General features: G+C 41.1%; 1 protein-coding gene across 1 annotated transcript in view; it reads right to left on the reverse strand.

Annotated features, from left to right (window-relative positions):
• rimkla (ribosomal modification protein rimK-like family member A) overlaps window positions 1-14253 on the reverse strand; it is a 24497-nt gene extending 10244 nt beyond the window's left edge. The window contains exons 1-3 of the mRNA XM_010782427.1: window positions 12986-14253; window positions 4523-4753; window positions 1909-1995 (exon numbers count right to left, since the gene is read on the reverse strand). Of these exons, the coding sequence (XP_010780729.1) occupies window positions 1909-1995; window positions 4523-4753; window positions 12986-13148 (481 nt within the window). The 5' untranslated portion in view covers window positions 13149-14253. The remainder of the gene's footprint in view (window positions 1-1908; window positions 1996-4522; window positions 4754-12985) is intronic.
• Window positions 14254-20340: the final 6087 nt, after the last annotated feature.

Here is a 20340-nt window from a genome sequence, read left to right on the forward strand (position 1 = left end):
ACAAAACGCACAGCAGAACCAGACCCTGGAGCGCCGGCCTCTTTATTTACTTACTCCTCTTCATCCCCTATGGGGTAATAAGGCTGAGATGAGAACCCTCCATCGTATTTAGTCCTTAGCAATATGCTGCGCCTCTCCCCATGTAGGGATGTGTACCGAGCCCCGGTATTAAATGCCCTCCGCCCGGGCCGGATTTATTAAAGACAGTGGTAACGTTAAGCTCCGACGTTATCTGACTTTTTATCGGTACTGGAGACATTTAAAAAATATATGTCATATGTATTATTGCTACATAAACATTATATCGCAGTTTTAGTTTAGCCAACTCCGTTTCTAATATGCAATAAGACTACAACATGCGTCTATGATGTATTTTCGAGCTTTCCAATCCAGACGAGATCTCTCTCTCCCGTCTGTGTGCGAGGGGGCGGGGCAGTTTGTAAAGGTCTCCTGACTGTGTTACAGACTGTCATCCTGGTTAGTGGTTACTCTGGGTTCTGTCTTCAGGACAGAGTGTTGTGTTGAGTAATTTTCTCGTTTGTGTGTTTGTTTAAATATATTTGGCCTTTGTTCATGTGATTGACTGATTTACTCAAATAAAAAGGTTGATGAATTAACATCTAATGATTTGTATGATGTTTTATTTATGTTAAAGGTCACTTTGAATGATTTTAACTAATGATAATGTAGAAAAACTCATATTTTAAATTTGGGACGTCCACATTAATTTCGGGACGGCTTAGATTGTATTTCGGGACGGTTCCGGGAGGATGGTGAAAAAAGTTAGTCGAGAGCCCTGGTTATAATGTCATGAAAATAAGTTGCATTGTCTTCGATTCTGCTGACAATTAGAAGCATCTGCTGACTAAGTCTGTTGCCAGTTCCTGGGTTTTGTATAATGGATGGGACACTCCTCTTAGCGGCCACAGAATTGCTTCTCACATAGGATAGAGAATGCCTGTTTTAATTAGTACCACTTGGCCTCGTCTCCTTGTTGTCAAGCCCTCATCTGGCACTGGGGAAAATCTTGTGATTGCTGTGCGTTTGTACATTGTGTGTAGGTGACGATCCAAATAAGATGACAAAGCAATCCCTGGGTAACATCATGAAGATGTGAAGAAGGACATTGTCAAGCTAGCATGCTTAGAAAAACATGAGTCATTGTTCAGGGCTCAGTGAGACACATGACTACTTTGTATCGATGGTACTAAAACATGCCGAGATGCCCACAAATGCATACACTAGATTTTGAAGCACTTTCAAAATAATTGACCAGCAAGAACATTTAAATTTGGCATCTAGCGTTGACCCTTTACAAACAAGGGTTGTTAAGATTTTAAACAACCCTTCAAATGTTTTTAACAGGCCTTGTATTTGCTCAAGAGAAGGAATTGGACTTCGGCCAATGACAAAGGTTAATAACTGAGGGGAGGAAAGCAACCCTTGAGAGGAGGACCCCATAAAAAGGTTCAAGTTATTTGTTGACCAACGGCTGCATTCCCCATCAATGCCTTGTGCCGGCAGCCTGGGCTATCCATGGTGCATTGTTATTCCTTGGCACGCTAGCCAAGTGTCAATCATTTGAATAGGGAAAGGCTAATGGGTCAGCAAACACTGGGGCTCATCTCCAACATTATTGGGAAAGCTAGAATGTGAGTTCATTCAAAATGAGAAAACTCAGCCAATTTAGCAGGAACAGAGATGATTAGCCCAGCGGCCATGATGCAAGCATTACAACTACATGCTTTGTTTGGGTTGTTGCAGCACCACAGTCCTCAATCATTTAACACTCTGACAATGAATTTCATGTCAGAGTGGACTGAGCTGCCAGTAGCTGCGTACTGATTTTTGGGGCTGAGGTGTGTTGAACAGAGCTGGTGACAGGGAGAAACAGACTGACGCTCTTACCTCTGTGGCCCCGTGCATTCTTCACCACCACGGGGTAGCCGAGTGGCTCTGCCTCGTCAATCATCTTTCGGAAGTTGTCATGCCCTCCTGGTAAATGCCCATGCACACAAACACAGAAACATGAAGCCAATCAGAGGGGTGAAATATATATAAAAAAAGCTCTTGTTTTGATAGCATGGTTCACACATTACCGCCATCTGAACAGGGTGGGGGGAGGGAATGTAGCCTGTCGCTATGGCAACAGAAGTGACTCAATAAAGCAAGGCTGTAGGAGTGCTGTCCTGAGCTTATACTTATTTTGCTGCTTGATTCATGAGATTGGAACAAAGCGGTCACAGAGGGATGCATTAATGTGAAACAGCTGACCATATCTCACGGTGACCGAGAGAGGCAGCTTGCAGCAGCAGATGTGATCCAGCTTTCTCTACTTCGGCTCAAGAAGTGATTGAAAAATGTGTACGAATCCATTTCCACTCCTCTCCCTCTCTCGATCATTGTTTGCCTGTCTGTTCTTATCTGGCATTCGGTCAACGGAACAGATGTGAACTGCTCTGACACACGGCTGTTTCCCCATGCGCTGATTCACATGTGTTTTCAGTGAGCGGGAGAAACAGCAGAGGAAACAGAGGGAGTGGATAGCAAATGTGGGAACAGCCACGTCATTGGCTGCAGAGGTAGCAGGAGGGAGGCGATGGCATGTTTTATTTTGAAAAACCGTGGGGTGGGGCGATTAGAAGGGGGGTAACATAGGCTTTCCAGCCGCTCTGCATGCATCGCCTGGCCCACTGTGCAGAGACGAATGGAATGTAGGCCAAACACCCCCTCCTCTTTCTTTCTGTTTCTGACTGTATCCTTCTCTGTCTGCTCTCACAAACACCACAGCACTGGGGATTTTTGGAAAGTAGAAACTACAACAAATGAAAACAGCAGTCTGGCTCATGTTGCCTCCCTTAATGTCTTTAGGTTGTGTCAGAGAAACTGTGAAAATTATCAGTGTGGTTTAATGGCTATAGTGGTTTGACCAGATATGTAAATGTAATCTTCTCTCTGTTGTTTGAGTCATTGCAGCAGAATAATGAGCTACTGATGGTTTATTAATCCTTTTATACAGACTAAAGCCTGTGATGCAACTAATGTGATTGAAATGTCAGAAAAACAACATACGTGACACAGCAGTGCTGCTGTTTATGCTCATATCTATTTCATTAAGGAAGATGCCGTTATGTTACCTTACAACTTGTTTATCGGTACTAACAGAGAATATCTATTGGTATATTATAACAACAACTAGTGATACATTTCATAATGAATTCATCTGCAGAATATTTAACACTTTATGTACTCTGCTAAGGCAATAGCAGTCTGCATTCTAAAGCACTGAACACCAAGGGCCCTACATCAGGTGAAATGCAGTGTGGACTCTTGGAAGTGGAAGCATTAATAAAGCTAGATGCGTCCACATTCATTAACTGACTGCAGTGATGCTGTCCACAGGGACGTGGCTTGGAAGGTAGCCGCATCAAGTCCAAATACAGAGTGTGGACTGGAAGCTGAAGAGGTGACAGGTTAACCCCCGGGCCTTCCTGATGTGCCCTAGAGCAAGGCACCAAACCTATCCTGCTAAGACCCATCATCCTGACTATCACTTCAAATTGATGCCTTGCCTGTTTGTGTGTCTTTGTTAATTAGGTAAAATTACATTTAAAAAAATGAATTTCCCAAAGGAGGCGTATAGAGTACATTCTTATTTGTATTACTGCCTCAGATATTTCAGTCACTGCTCATACAATGACCCTTCTTCTCTGGTGACCTATAACAACACATGTGAATGCTGTGAATGGAGATCTGATTGCTCAGGACACATCCAGAGGTGGTCTGCGCCACCTGTGGACTTTTTTTTGTTTGTTGTGGGTGCAGTAATGCATCATGGGCCACATTAAAGAACTGTCTAATCAACCAATATCCTTTGCTTAATGCAGAGTAAGTGATCAGTCACTGGCTTTGACCAATAAGGTCTTTGCTATGGATAGCTTGGTGTATTCAAGCAGTTTCTGTATTAAACATTAGTATTTTGAACGTTCTCATGTCACAGAAACCACCAAGAGTGAGTGTTGTGTTTGGATGTTGTTATCATACTGCCAGTGTTTTTGTTCCGGTGCTCTGCACAGATCTGAGGACCGACCACCTGCTCTTATCCTCGGCTCTCTGGAGCTTTGTGCGTCTCGGTTACCGCTGTTGGGTGGAGAACAGCGCACCAATAGGCAGACAAAGACTGTTGTGGCGCTTTTAAATTAGTCATTGCAGGTTTTTGTATTGTCAATGCATGTCATTTAGGTGAGTGTGAGAACTGAAATGTATACACACATAGAAAACTAATAACAAAACGTTTTTTCATTGAAAAATGTGTTTTGTTGATATATGAAAACAAAAATGATGCCACTCAAGATACTTTCCAATACCAGCTGTAAACTGATTTACTTAGAGATGACCACTCGTGTTTGGATCAACGAAGACGCATGTCAATGCCAGGTCTGAACAGAGACTTGGTTACAACAGCACAGTGCTACCACAACACACCAACACTGTGAAAAAAAGATGACAACTATTGATTTACCGTAAGAGAAGGTGTCAGGAAGAGGCACTCCGTGGCCGGCTAGCTCCTGAAAGGTCCAGAACTTGTTGACACAGTTAAGTATAGCCTGGGGACGGTTGATCAGCCGACAGCCCATCTTCTCCAGGTGGCGCAGCACAGTGATGTCACTATCTGACTGCACCCAGGGCGTGGGCACCCGCACCACCACCACCTGTGGATAAGATGTCACTAGTTCCTGCTCCACTCGCAGACCTAGAGGCAGGAGGGGTAGAAGAAAGATTACTATAGTGAAACAAAAATTCAAATGTGTGGAGCTCCAAATAACAAAACAACTTTAGATCCTGATAAATATAGTGAGTTCTTCAGAGTAGTTTCCTCTGAGGATATGAATAGCACTTAGATTACAAGTTTCCATGCTGAATGACAAAGATCAAGAAGATGGATTTTTGGTTGAAAAGAATAAGCATAACACCTTAAAACACTGACAAGAAGTACAAACCAGACACTATCTTTTAAAACGTTTTTTTTCTGACCAACCAAAACAACTTTTTAGAGCAATAAAAAGAGCAATACAATTCCAAGCCACTAATAAAGAAACTTTCTCACATCAATACTGTTTCTTGCACTCAAGGACCCACAGCCACGTTAAAAAGCAACATGTCATAGTTTATAGCTTCCATTATATCCTTAAGGTCATGTTTACAGGAGCTGGAAACATTGTGAAATGGGTTGCTGGGATTTAGAAAACACCAACTCCTGCTGGAAAAGTGAACTCATCTCCTTATGGAGACTATTTGTGGACTATGCTCCGATCCTCCTCCCACAGAACACACAGATCTGACTGAGAGTTGGCAGAGTTATAGAGACTAGAAAGAGGCATCCAGTTCCAAGGATGATTGTGTTAAATTATGACTTACAAAACATTGCCAGCTGATACAATTATTTGCATGCTGCAGGCAAAGTCGACTCACAGCACTGCCAGCTCCACTACCTTTTTGGCCAATGTTCTTTGACTGAAAAAGAGATATCCTTGTTTCTGTACTGGCACTGTTGACTGTTTGTCTAAATGTAGGGCAGTGGGTTAGAGAGAGATGCTTTGAACCCCAAGGGTCTTGATGTTAATCACACAGCAAAACACATCAGGGTGGTAACCTGATATGTTACGGTAATCTTGTTTTGTATCCTGTCACAATGCAACATCATTGTCTTTTGGTGACTATTATCTAAAAATAATGGTGTTTGGTTTCATTGAAAGTTAAAATAACATTGGTTTTCAATGTCTCAGCCTGTGGCCACTTTATTATGCAAATGTGAGCAAAGTGAATACAACAGGCTAACAGAGCACATCTGAATAGGTCACTGATCAGCCATTTCAATTCAGCACAGCATGTACAAGCCATTGAAAACAGAGGAGACTTGAAAAAGAAGCCTGTATGGTAGAATGGCAGTATAAACGTGACATACACTAACTCTACTACAAGGCCAAAAGATCAGCTACATTTCAACATTTACTAGCATTGCCGAGTCTGTATCAACAGCCATCTTAATCTGCAGATCAGAACAAGATTCAAGCTGAAAATTGGCTTGATAATTGCCAAACACAGATGGCAAACTCACCAGCCATTGCCATAGCTATAGATTGGCAGCATTTCCCTTGTGAATGGTGTTACTCTTTCCACCATGGATGAGAAAAGGAAACAGAGACAGACTGTGAGATTTTTTTAGCAGGCAACGCGACCCATCAGCTCATCGGGAAGAACTGGGTTGGGTGACAACGAAACCTGTGTGTTTGTGAGGATATGCACGTATTTTAAAGTGTATTGTACAGGGGACGGGAGGAGACGCACTTGTCACTTGCACAGCACTTCACCTCTTCTGTGACCTGATTTTCAGTCATTTTAGAATCTGCAAGCTAACAATAGCGACAGCGTCTCTGCCTGAGATCATCACAGGTCACCAGAAGCTCGGTGGTTGATTAGTAATAAGAACAGACAGCTAGATGTGTTGGCAGATGCACTTTACATCATGCCAACATAACATGTATACACTTTGGGTGTGGCCAACGTTCGCTTTTTAGCTCTTTCTGTGCAGAGACAGGTAGAGGAGGGAACAAAAGAGAGGCAGGATAGGTCAGGGATGTCTTCCAGACTCACCACAGAGGAAGGAAGGGAAGGGAGGGGCAAATGGGCGAATGAAAAAATAAGTATGGAGCCATGAAAAGACTGCCAACCCTCCCTTTTTACTCCTCCTCTTCCTTCTCACAATCTCAGTACAGAAGCAGGAGAATTGACGGTCTCTGCAGCCACACTGCTCTGATTGTGCAGTCACTGAGAGCACTGAGAATGGTATTACAGTGGGAAGTGTCAGGGGATGTGGTCTCATGCTTTTTGACAGACAGTATTCACTGTTCATGGTGCTCGTCTCCATCTCCAGGGGAACCAAACAGAGAGCAATGAGGCAGCCAGATGAATCAGTCCTATTCATTTGAGCAAGTGTTCGTGTGCACTGTACGTCATGTGACCAGTGCGAAAACATTCAGACCCCCTCCTGAACATTTTGCTCTATAACAAAAGCAACATGGGCTTTTTAGTGTCTACACTTGGTGTGGGTGTGACCGTTTGTAGTTGCAATGTTTTCTTCACTTCTACAACAGACAATAATAATGTTCAATGGACTGTATGTGTGAAGAATTCCATTTTAAATATGCCAGACAAAGCAAACGAGCACTAGCATTCTATGCATACCGTTGCAACGTCACAAAGCAGGCAATGCCGACAAACGCTGTGCCAATGTTTGACTGGTGCCCTGAATGCAATCTGTGTCTGGGGATACTGTCTAAATTAGCCTGATGGGGCAGCAAGTTCAGGTTCAACCATGGTTTTTCTGGTTTGATAGGCTTTTGCGAATAATGCCTTTAATGGTCAATTTGCACTAACCTCATCAGGCAAAAACATGTACTGCAGTCCTACTGTGAGCCCAAGCTAAAAGATCTTTTGATAATCAAACACAGAGGCCCTGTTATCCTGGACATCATCTGTTAGTTAGCCTGTGTACTGTTTAGCCGATAGTTAGCATACTTTAATTTAGCATTCACAGTACCTCAACTATCATTAGACAAAAAACTAAAATATCTGTCAGAATAGCATACAAACAGAGATCAACTAAACACATTAAACTGCCACTGAAGCATTTTCTCATTAAATAACATTGACTGTAATGTAAATGATCTTTTATTCTTCTGGTTTGGCCATATGATGGAAACACAATTATAATATGTACTGATAAAAGCTCCGAATGCATGTTTTTGAAGATACCAGCTTTCTTCGATATCACACCTTACAGCATTATGCACTTCAATTCGGAGCACATGCATAATTGCCTGAATCAATATTGCAAGTAACTCGACTCTAGCATATTTGTATATCGTAAAATATTCCTCTATAAGCATAAAATAGAGTAAATTGCTACCAACGCTTAATACAAATAATGTTTGCTATGTGCAGGGTTCCTACACTTTTTCACCAATGATTTTCAATGACTTTTCCATGCCCTTTACCTAATTTTCCATGACCAAAAACATTACTCTTTCTCAGCGGTACCACTGAAAATTGTTTATTTTAACATGGAACAGGAACATAAGGTCTGCAAATGAAACATGTTGTGCCTATCTAAAACAAATCAAATAGTAGGCTTACTAGCTTCTACAGGCCAAAGCAACTAAAATCTCTCACCAGCAAAATACCTCGTCAGTTAAATGCAATTTTACGTTTCATTACTATACGATACAGTATTTATTATCATTATACTATTACTATTTCGGCGATTAGATAAAATATAAATTATATTTGATGCAACTTTAGTTACATTTCCATGACTTTTCCAAAACTTTGGGAAAAATATTGTTTTCCATAACTTTGCCAGGGCCTGGAATTAGCATTTTGAATTTCCATGACTTTTCCAGGTTTTTAATGACCATAAGAACCCTGTATGTGGAATGGAGTAAGTGCTTGGGTGAGGTGACTGAGTGAGTCCATACACTCTCGCCAAGCCTTACCTAATGGCTATTTTTGTATTGTTGCCATAATCATGTGTAGGAAATATTTTGAATCCCCTAGCCACAGCAACTGGTTTGAAAAAAAAACATTAAACAAGGCCATTTTAACTGATGTGTTTTCCAAATGATGCTTGACTGCCAGAGTGACTAGTATACATAGGAAATATTTTTGGCATGATGCCTGCTGTCAGATAGTGGGGTGCCATTTAGGCCATTTGCATGCAGAAGATCCTGATTCTTCAATTATTAACTGTGTGTTTGTGATAACCTTCAGCTTATTTTCACCACATTTTGCAACATCATTTCGCATCAGAAAGTGTGAAGTTGACGTTTTTAAGAGTCCATATGCAGACACTGCTATCTTTGGCTACTGCAACTATGCAAATTACAAAGTCAAGTATGATTAGTATGACCATATATAAAAAGTAAGGCTTGACATTCACAAATTCCCAACAGTTATTAGTGATGGATCCTTTTAGTAGGTTTGTGTTGTTCATCTGCTAATAATGACCGATTTATGGATTAGATTTGTGTTGTGCAACGTTCTTTGGTTTCTACATGCTCTCTTGTTTAGTCATACATCTCTGTGACATGCTAGAATAATATAAAAACAAGCACAGTAGTTGCTTCAGTTGCCTACAGTTACAACAAAAATGTTGTTGATGAGCAGCTGCTCTGACTGGTTTTCAGATCAGTGAGTGCATGCCGACAAGAGTCTGGAGCAGCAGCTTGGGACGTTAACTGGACTCTCTGGCACAAGAACGATTTGAATGCAAATCTAACTTCACTAACAGCTAATGAAGACAGTCAATATGTTCAGGGTTTACCAATCATTCTTGTCCTCACTTGAATTATGAGCTAACTTCATATATCATTTCTTTCTTCCTATATAGAGAAGAAATCAAGTACTGTGAGAACCAAATGAGACCCCCCTGGCTATATGACGAAGCACCCAGGCCACAGGCCCTTTAATCCTCTGGATTATCGGAATAGTATTTTCAGGAAGAACAATAACATTAAACAAAAACAAGTCCAGTGCTTGCCAGTCAGTGTTGCCGTCACTAGAATGTGAGCTCCCTTTATATATTCTTCTTTCTATCTAGAGGAAAAAGCAGGTACTGTGAGCCTCTTTGGCGATACCAATAAAATGCAAATATTTGTGGTCTGTACGTCAGAACCTGCAAATGAGATACTGCTTGCCATTTCATGAGCAAGCTCTTTTCCTCTTGGGGTGTGACATGAGCAAAGGACATGCCCAATTATTATCTCTTATTATAATAAAAATGCATTTGTAAGGTAAACATTTATATAATATAACTTTGAATTTTAAGTGGGTTTCAGGTTATTACTATGATAAAGGCCTATCAAATCTCCCTCATTTATGCCATGAACTCAGTTTTTTAACCACCTGTAAAATAACGCACAACAGCTTGTGAATGTAAATCAGGTAAACAGCCATACTGCTGATCATCATAAAGTTCATTTCTCATCAAAGGGGATCTGTGCTACATAAATAAGTAATAACCAAACAAGTATTGACATTAGAGCTACAGTTTCTCAACCGCATGTAATATTGCTGATACACACTCACATGTCTGGAGGTAAATTAAGATTCGGAATCTTCCTTAGTGCTCCACCTTCTAATTTACTGACACAGGAGCGTTGCATTTATCATCTTCTGGGTATAAGTGTGCCCACTGGCATCTGCAGAGATCACAAAGCATTGCGACAGGCGTTCATATCCAGTCTCTGTTTAAACACCCCTCAGTGCAAATCATGGGATGTGAAATGCCACTAGCTAACTGAATGCTGGGTTTGGCTGTCTTATGTGAGGGGCCATCATTGGTCATTCATTAAAACGTGTGTGTGTGTGTGTGTGTGTGTGTGTGTGTGTGTGTGTGTGTGTGTGTGTGTGTGTGTGTGTGTGTGTGTGTGTGTGTGTGTGTGCACTCATCTCTCCCCCATAGGGACACATTGAACCCATTAACTTCAGTGTGAAACCTGGAACTCATACTGATTTGAGAATGCAGAGCCATTTGAAATAGCAAGCAGTAAGGGTGTTAGCCTATCAGTTTTAGGATTGCATTCTGCCCCTATCATATCCTTAAGCAAATACTCATGTGCAACACCTCAGCTTTAGTTGGTTGAGGTTGTCTAAAGGCATCTTTGAACCAGTTATGGTAGCATATCATTCTTAAGCTTGAAATGCCCTGTATTGATACATATTTCCTGAGTCAAATGTATAGTTTTATTCAAATATAAATGCACTAAAGACAAAGAACCGTGTTGGTAAATAACTATTACCACTTAAAGAGTTTGTGATTTACCTTAAGTATTTTTTCCAATCACAATCACTACATAAGATTAGTGATTGTTTACAACGTTTCTACACTAGAGACATACTCTAGTGTAGAAACGTTGTAAACAATCACTAATCTTATACTGTATGTATGTGAATCCACATTGAGATGTAAAAACCTGGGAGAATATGCATTTAACAAAGGTTGCCATCTTTATCTAGATTAAGACGTTGCAGTTAGTTGGCCAATTCCTGTTTGGATTTTGCCCTCCAACTCTAACGTTGCTGTATTGTAGTTGTAGAGTTGGTAATACAAAAAGCTGAATGTAATGCTAGATGTTCAGGGCAAGTATGCACATGAGCCCAGCCAGTCTGCAGTCTACGGCTCCCTGTGATGCAGGCCTACAGCGTGTCTAATCTGCCTACTGGCTGGTAATCTGTGGTGTCAAGCCAAGGCTCAGAAGATGCATGCAGACTAGGGTCCAGCATGGATTACAGACCCTGCTAAATGCCCTTCTTGACTTGCATGCTAAGCTAAAGATCTAGACAGCCCGCTTCCTATCTGTCTGTGTTGGCTAATATTGTCTAATTTCAGTATATTTGCAAGAAAATGTTTAGCATTTTTTATCACAGAGTAGATTCGTCTTAAAATAAGATTATCTAGCCATGGTAGCAATAACTGCATTGAATTATCATTTGGTAGTTATGAATGACACAAATAGCACCTCTAGGATTTGTTTATGTTCATAAATAGTCCTTTGGCCTTACGTGACAGACAAGCAGTTTGTTAAAACACCTTAAATACTCCATTGTTGGCATTTCAGTTAAACCCATGTTGAGTTCAAAGCTCTGCCATGACTGGTCTGTACAGCTGACCTGATGTAACAGTCTGTGAGGGACGTGCTGCTCAATCTCGCCCCTATCCATCCCACATGCTCTCCCAACTATTCAGCCTCTGCCAGTGGCAGCCTACACCGTTTATGTGTTAATTGCGACCTGCACGCCTCTCATCTGGTGACACCGGCCCCACTTCACACCTTCCTGATAAATTCAATGTGTGTCTGTTTGTTGAGAGTTCCTACTGTTACCACCACATTATCAAGCCCCCCTGAGTCCATACTAGGAAACATTGTCATCTCATAATAAGCAGAACACACATTATGTCTTCTGGACATAGCAATGCCAAAATGACAACACAAATTACATCATGATGTTAGTAGTAGCATAGATAAAGTAAAACAAAAACAGAAAATATGAAAGAGTGAGCTGAAGTTAATGTGTCTTTATACACAAGTGTGCTTTCTGTGGATCTGTCATAGTATTCCTACTAGGCCTTATACTCTAGCATTCATACAGTGTTTTGTTGTATTCAGTCCTGTGTTGTTGATTGTTAGTCTACATCTCGTTGCTACAAATAACAATACAAATCAGATCAAAACAAGTAAGTAATCAATAAATAGCAATAAACAGGTGCAGATTATGGCTCTACAGATGCAATATGTGCTTACTTGTTTCATTTGTTTATTCTGAATACGTTTTAGGGGGGCTTTTGTTTCATATAAGAATACATTCTAAAATAGCCTTTTTGGTTCTGGTTACATCTGGTGTAGTATTATTCATCATAACCTTTAATCAATGAAGAGAACATTAAAGTAATCACCAGACTGGTCTACTGGCGGCCTTTTCTCTAACGTTATGTGAAACATGTGTGGCTTCTTCGGCCTGGCGCCAGGTGACCATATGAAAACCCCACTTTAACACGTAAAATACTCATCGTATTGTTTCAGCTACTATGCTTCTGTAATATGAATATCCCCAGTGCGTTGATGCTTAAGTAAATAATCGACGGCATTGTTGGGATTGTACCGTATTCAGCGAAATGAAATCAAGCATCATCGCTCCCCTCTGGAGGCAGTCTAGCTGGAAAGTGGGTTAGGCGGTCACGTCTGTGGTTACCATCCGCTTCCTTGCTAGCAGGCAGACCGGGCTAGCCCTCTCCCCGCCTCACAGCAGAGAGCTACCCAAACAATACCCGCATGCCACTGACTTTGTGTACATCTGAATTAATTACACTGCACCACTCAGTTTACGAAAACACATCCACTGCTTTGAGTAAGTGTGAGATACTTGCCTAATTGTCCATCGCTGATCGTTAGCACGATTTGATCCATGAGCAGCGAGCGGAATTCAACATCCTCGTCGGAGCAGCGCTCCTTCAGCGCCCGGAGGATCTGGACCTGCGGGTACTCCTGGCTGATCCGCCGGTCGGTCACGAACCAAATCCGAGAGCACATTTTGGATGGGTGGATTCAAAAAAGTTTAAAAAATCCGGCGGAGAACACACAGTTATAGCAGGTGTGTGGCGGCAGAGAGTGACTCGGGGGTCTGGCGGCAGAGCTGCTCACACAATGGAGAGGCTAGCAGCACGAGCAGGTTGCTATGTGGCTAAAAACAGGTCCCCGGCTCAACCGTCGCGCGGACCGATGAATAACAGTCGTTATCACCTTTGTTTCCCCTCATCTGCAGGCGTTAGGTCTTCCCGGGGTGCAGTTAGTGGGCTCCAGAGCGCGAAAAATTCGACACGAGCGAACCGAGAAAAACGGTGTGTTCACCCGCTGAAACGTGTCTCTAACCGATATCCAGCTCGCGGCACGATCTGCCCGCCGGGGCGAACAAAGCACAGGCTGTGCCGCTGTGTGTCGTCCCTCCCCGACTCAGTGCCACCGGTGAAGGTTTCCCGCGATCGCAGCGGCAGTGTGGCGTCGCAAACCGCTCGGTCTTGTGTTTATCACAATAAGCTAACCCTCAGCGTCACCCCCTTCTCCTCCGTTGGCTGCTGTCCACGAGTTTTTGGTGCTGAAAAGTGCACGAGCTTCGTTTACAACTCCATTTCTCCGCGTGCCCGTGCACAATAAACGGGGCTTGCCCCAAAATAAAAGTTTTGGAGGGGCATGGACCAATCACAACTGGGGAACTCACTCGTCGTCCAAACAGCACGCGGGAGATGTGGGTGGGTCGTGCACATCCTGACCAATGAGAGCGTTTCTGCACGGAGCGTGAAGAGGGCGCGGACTGCTGCGCGAATCAGTGCGTGCGTGGAGTCTGCAGTGAGCACGAGACCGCGCACATCCCGAACCGGTTCAGACCAGACGGTGCGAGGAGGTTTGGCGAAAACCGACAGCGCTGTCTCCATGCCGAAGTGGCAGGAAATTAAACAAGGTCATCACAAACTAAAGACACTATCCATCTTCCTTTTTTCTTTCTTCTGCTCTGCACTGATGTCTGAGAGGCGTGTATTCTACCAATGACTTGTATTTCCGCAGAGGCTACGGGTTTAGCACTGCCATCCAGGGAACACTGTGTCTGCGGAGGAGAGGGAAAACACTCCCATGTGATATTGGTGCGAAATGTTTGCGAGTGACCCACTTCCTCTCTCTGTCCCTGCGCCAGCATTGTGGGTGGGGGTTAACCATGGATGTGGAGGGTTATCTCATTCCAATCTAAACACACATATTACACATACACCTATTTTCCGATTCCGATGTCCGAAACATTTCGCTCTTTAAACTTTGGAGTCACGTTTTTAAGTTTATTGCTGTGTTAAAGTACTCCAGTGATAGTTTGATGTGTTTAGCCTACAGAGTGTTGTGTGCCCAGTTTGCAAACAGAAACTGCAAATAATTCATTTGGCATACTTTCAGTGGTGCTTAGTTAAAATGTAGCTAAAGTTAATGTATAGGCTAAATGCACACAGGTTGCTCGGTTTGCTAACTTACTCCATTGTGTCATTATATTTCCTGTTTATATCCCCCAAACCATTATGTGAATTGTAGTTCTAAAACCTTAACTTCATTATCCCCCAGATACAACTAAAATGTCCCATCCAAATGGTTCAAATAGCATAACACTGGCACTCTTCTTGAATGATCTTTTCAAGTGATGACTGCTCTGCTGAAAACTAGTATCCAGATAAAATATACAAACATATACAGTGGCTTTAGGGGGCGCATGAAGATAAACCTGATAAATAATAAAATATCAAACCCCATGTGTGCATAATAAACAAGTTTGTTATGCAACATTTTCATTAAAATAAATATTTATTTTTTCAGTAGCCTATAGTCAATATTGACATGACAATACCCTAATTAGAATACACAGGTCCAAAACCGACAGAGCCAGTCTCCCATAATTCCAAAAGGCCCAAGCACCACATTTTAAACCTCCCTCTTAAAGGTCTGCTTCAAGACCAACCTCTCCTCTTATTGTCATGTTGAAATCTTTAACATTTTGCATTTTGTTTCCATATGAACAGATGCTACCATTTAGCAGCCTACAAGCAAAATACATGACTCTGGCATGACTGTTAAAGTTGAGATGAAGTGTGAAAAGTAATAAGTTACATCATCACTGTCACATTTTCTCATCATGAGGTGAAAAGACATTTCCTCTTAATTAGCTGTGAGGTCACATATGGTTGCATTTTCGAAGACGAGACATGAAAGATGGTTAAATCATTTAACATAAAATCTTTATTTTATTAATACTAGGTAAAACTCAGAGAAGGGTTTACCCCCCCCCCCCCAAAAAAAAAAAACCTACGCTAAGGCGATATTATCTTAGCTTAGAGAGACCTCATGTGGTGGATTCACAGATTACAACCCATGGCCCAAAAGAAGCTCCAAGATGAGTTTTTATTTATTTTTTATTGTGTTTGTCCTTAAAAGAAAAAAGTAATGCAATATACATGTGGAGAAAAACAATAACATTATCAACTTAGAAATGTTGAACATCATGTTGCGTCCTTTGTGTGGTTGTTACGCATGTTGTTTTGAGCAGTCTTCTTGTTTACAGTCTTTCAATTTTATTCAGCCATAATAAAATATCTATGAAGAAAAATGCCAGTACCAGGTGTGGCTGCTTTGCAAATCATCTCATTTTATGACAAATGTTTCCAAATTCGAATACCTCCACCATCCAGAAGAGTGCAGCACTGAGTTGTGGAGCTGGATCCATATGATCCACAGACAAACAGACAGACATCATTTGTGTGACTAATGTAGTGGTGTTACAAGTTTGGAACATCAATTATATTACCAGAATACTTTTCAGAAGTTTACTTTGAGATGTTTTGACAGATGAACTGCATTGAAAAATAAGCAAAACAAATGTTCCCAAATATAATCCTTGGATACAAACCAAGGCCAGACGTTGCAGACATAGACACCAAAGACACAACATATTTTGAGCATGACTAACTTTCACTCCTGCAACTTAAAAAGCCCAAAGTAAAATTTGGCAAAAACATGTTCTGATGTTACTATTTTGTAACATTGGGGGCAACATTTGGGGTAAACAGTAATGCTAATCTTAAAACGTATTTCGAGAGTTTAATGTTTAAATTATTACAAATCCATTGCATTTGAATCAAAATGCCATAATAATCTTGGCTGCACTAAATGGAAATCTAGTTTCCAATACAATGCCAAATAAATATGGTTGTCAATACTCTTTACTCAATATTAGCAGAATAACATTTTCTGAATCATATTAGATATATTTAAGGAATAACATTAGGAAAAACAACATGGCCTTTATCTTACGTTGCCTTATTTGATCTAGTTCTGGTCACTTTGTTCTCCTGCCACCTATTTTCTACGTAACTTTTCTGTCTCTCTGAGCTTCACTCATTTAACCCTGGTTGTTTTTTCCCATAGGCCATAAGCTGGCTAGCTTCCTGGCTGAGCTGACACGACTGAATGGGTTATGGCTAACACAACAGACACAAGACAGAGCCTGCTACTTTTAGTGTGTGCCTATAGATGACGATATTTCCCCAGTAATAGATATTGTTCTCCAATATTTTTCAGGTACAGTCAGAATGAGAGACTGAGGGAAAATAACACAAAGTTGAAGATATTTTCAAACTCTAACAGATTGGGGCTTTCAAAAAGCATTGTCAAGGTAAGAGCCCACAAACAAACACATAGACAATTTATTATTATATATACTTCAACAATAACTCCTATATATGCACTTGACCATGAGTGATGGTTTCCCAACCTTTTGTGATGTCACAAAATCCTGGGTTTTAAAGTAAGAGTTTAAGTGAAGCAGAGACATAAGCCCCCTTCAACAGATACATGTGAAAATATCCTTCTAGTGGCAACATACGAAAACACATCATTCTGCACATTGAAGGTCAAACATCCTTGCTTGTTCCACCCTCATGTCTAACATGCTGATACATATCACTAGAGCTACATCCACTTAACTCACATAGTTAACAACTTATAGCCTAACAAAAACATAAAGGCTGTCTGTAAGGACATCATGAAGAGCTGTAACAGACAAAGCTGTTGTTCAGAAGCAAACTGCATCAGCTCCTGTTTATAAAGGATACCTTTGTTTGCTGAACTTTTGAATTCCTCAGAAATAAGTAGTACATGTTCAACTTTAATAAAGTAAATACCATAAGATTCAGTTGGTCAATAATACAGCAACAGTATGGATCCATACATTGAAAAACACATCCTGAGAAGTGTGATTTGACTTCAAATGCCAAACCAATATCTCTCTTACACACATCTTGAGCTTCAACAACATTAAGCTTAACTTTATATAAGTCATTTGTGTGGGTGTCCGAGTTGTCAGTTGTTCGTCCCAGCCTAAAGTGACTTTGAGTTCTAGAAAAGCTCTTTATTATCAATAAATAAGATCAAAATGACAATAGGAAGATGAGATGAGATACATAAAATATAAAACATAGTGCTATATGCAGATATGAAAAAGAGGATTGTGTGTTAAAGCAACAAGGTGTCCTGACTGATGTCCTGTCAAGGTGGGTGTTCTATGGATTACAAGCCTCTCCATGCGTTCAAATCACAGTCATGCAGCCTAACTGAGAAATACCTCAAGTCTATAGACGGTAGGCCTATATCTCAACCGTAACAGATAATACAACACCTCAATGTGTTGGTGTGTCAGCACAGAATAATACCAAGATGCCAATTAATGCTATTGTTATAATATCAGTGTTATGTTTTAGTCTAGGCCTCAATTCCTTGCCTACAATAATTCATTGTATTTGGACAATGTTCTTTTTTAATCTATTTATTTTTTTATAGTTTTCCTTGTGAAACGGTTAAAAATAACTGCCATGTTTAAATACTTCTAATAGTGACAATGATTAGAGTCTAGATAATGGTGATAGCCTACTCAAAATACATAAACCTGAACACAACAGTATGATAATTATGTCACATTATTCACAATATTAGTTATGCCATTAGCCTATAGATAGGCTTTTTGCTTGACGTATTTATGGCGGGAGTATGTGTGTTCCGGTAGAATCTCATTAGGAAATTGGGAACTATTTAAATGGATGTGATTTCATTTTTCCCATTGTGGTGCATGAATTTATCTTCAACGTGCTCCGGCTGGCTTGGGAAGTAGTTCCGGTGGTGTAGCAGCCGAGCGGAGCACAGAGACCCGGGATCTCCGCCGTGTTGAGCGCAAATGCGAATTGCACGAAGAGTCTGCCCGTCATGACTGTCGACTGACCACAGCAGCGGTCAGTGTGACGGCCCTGAGCACCGTGCATGCTGCCCGGTGACAGCGCCCAGGCACCGCCGGAGCTTTTGTCATCGAGTGGGATTTTCAAGTGCAGAATAAAAGGCGTCTGGAGCTTCTGAGACACAGTAGACCACATTGAGCCGGTTCACATTCACCTACGACGGTGAGTAGTCTGTCCACAAGAATTTTTGAATGTCAGTCGTGAATGTTGGTGACATTATCGTGGTTTACCTGGAAATAAGTGTTGCTAAAGCCCAGTGCTTTGACTTAATGGCAGGCTATGACAAGTTCGCTGCCTGTCACAGTATGCATGCATTCAGACACCGGAGCATTTGTCTTTATCCTTAATGTCGGTCAGATAAAGTCAACTTATTTTAAGTTTTCCATTCAGACGGTGAGGCTGTCGGTTAACAGGCTGTGGAGAAAGCGGTGTTTAACAGATCATATCGGAGTGGTGAATTGTGTTGGACGATGGGAAGGACAGTGGCTTGCACAGCTGAAAACACTTTAGAAGTGATAACAGTGGAAGATTAGAGCCTGACCGAGAAACAACCAAGCTCAAAGAGTCTGTATTGGTGACAACGTTACAGTATGTAGAGGCAAAATGCTTGTATTGAATCAGCTACACAATTGAAAACAAATGAACTCGATGGTTTTAAGGAAAGTAGTAACAGAAGGGAGAATAAGTCAGACAGTATTTGCTTCAGGCATTCATTGAAGATATACCAACTTTGTTTCACAGCATAACATCTTCCATATAGATACATTTGAGTTGCTTTCTTTTTTGTGTAGATTTTTTGCACAGTATTTAATTTGAAATCACTAATGTACAGTATGTTTGCATGCGTATGCCTCTATGCATCATGCTATGGTTCGTTGTTCAGTCAGCACATTATTTAAAGGATGTCATTTTAAGTGGCTCCACATGGACAATTGAAAAGGATAAATACAAGCTTGAGACCTACAATACCAAGTCAGATATACATCATATACACTGGGCATACCTTATTTACAGGCATGTGATTTATATTTGATACAGATAACACTACATTTCACATATTTTGGGTACATAATTTACCATACAGAAGCTACTATAATTTGTATTCTTGAGTAATAGTTTTTTCAACAATGCATGAAGCACTTTTTTGTGCCATTTTCCAGTAGAGTTTTTTGAGAGAGCAGTTATTCCCCCCCCCCCCACTATGGATTTCTTTTCTATAGGCTGCCTTAAATGGATCGGTGTATTCTCTTTCCATGAAGAGACTACAACCTAACCATAAACGGTGCCCATCTTATACTGTAAAGAAGTCATTATCTTTCATCATGCTGCAGTGGGGAGAGCCAGACAATACTATACATTTTTTCTCTCCAAAAGCACACAGACAAGTGGAGGTATGTGTGTTGGTGGGAGCGACAGACTGAGAACACGTTTGAGAGAGTACCCTGTCCCTGATTTGGATGCGCCTCTAATTCCTATCAAGATGAGAGCTGTCTGAACAGATTTCTCTCATCATTATTTGCTCTGAGATTGACTTGCGCTTGTAAATGGTGTTGATTGAGGGTAATTTGGCTTTTAATTGCCGAACAGCTGCCACACTCACTGCTGATTGCCATTGTAGACTTTCTCAGTAGATCACTCATAGACCCCTAAATGCCTCATTAAAACGTTATGCAGAATCGCATGAAACATGAAGAGAAGGGACCCTCATAATGTTTTACTGATTTCTGTTTTATCATCGGAAAGGTCGTTTTAATTATCGTCAATGTCAGCAAATGCAATGCTGAGAAACAAGTGTCGTAATGACTTTTGGAAAGTTGCATTAAGGTTTTTTTTGTGGACACACTACATGCATTTGAGTTTCTTTGGGAAAGACTCAGCGTACCATTTTCCACTATTAATTCCATCCTCCG

Source organism: Notothenia coriiceps, unplaced genomic scaffold (genome assembly GCF_000735185.1).
Source record: "Notothenia coriiceps isolate Sejong01 unplaced genomic scaffold, NC01 NC01_scaffold00024667, whole genome shotgun sequence".
Lineage (NCBI taxonomy): Eukaryota > Metazoa > Chordata > Actinopteri > Perciformes > Nototheniidae > Notothenia > Notothenia coriiceps.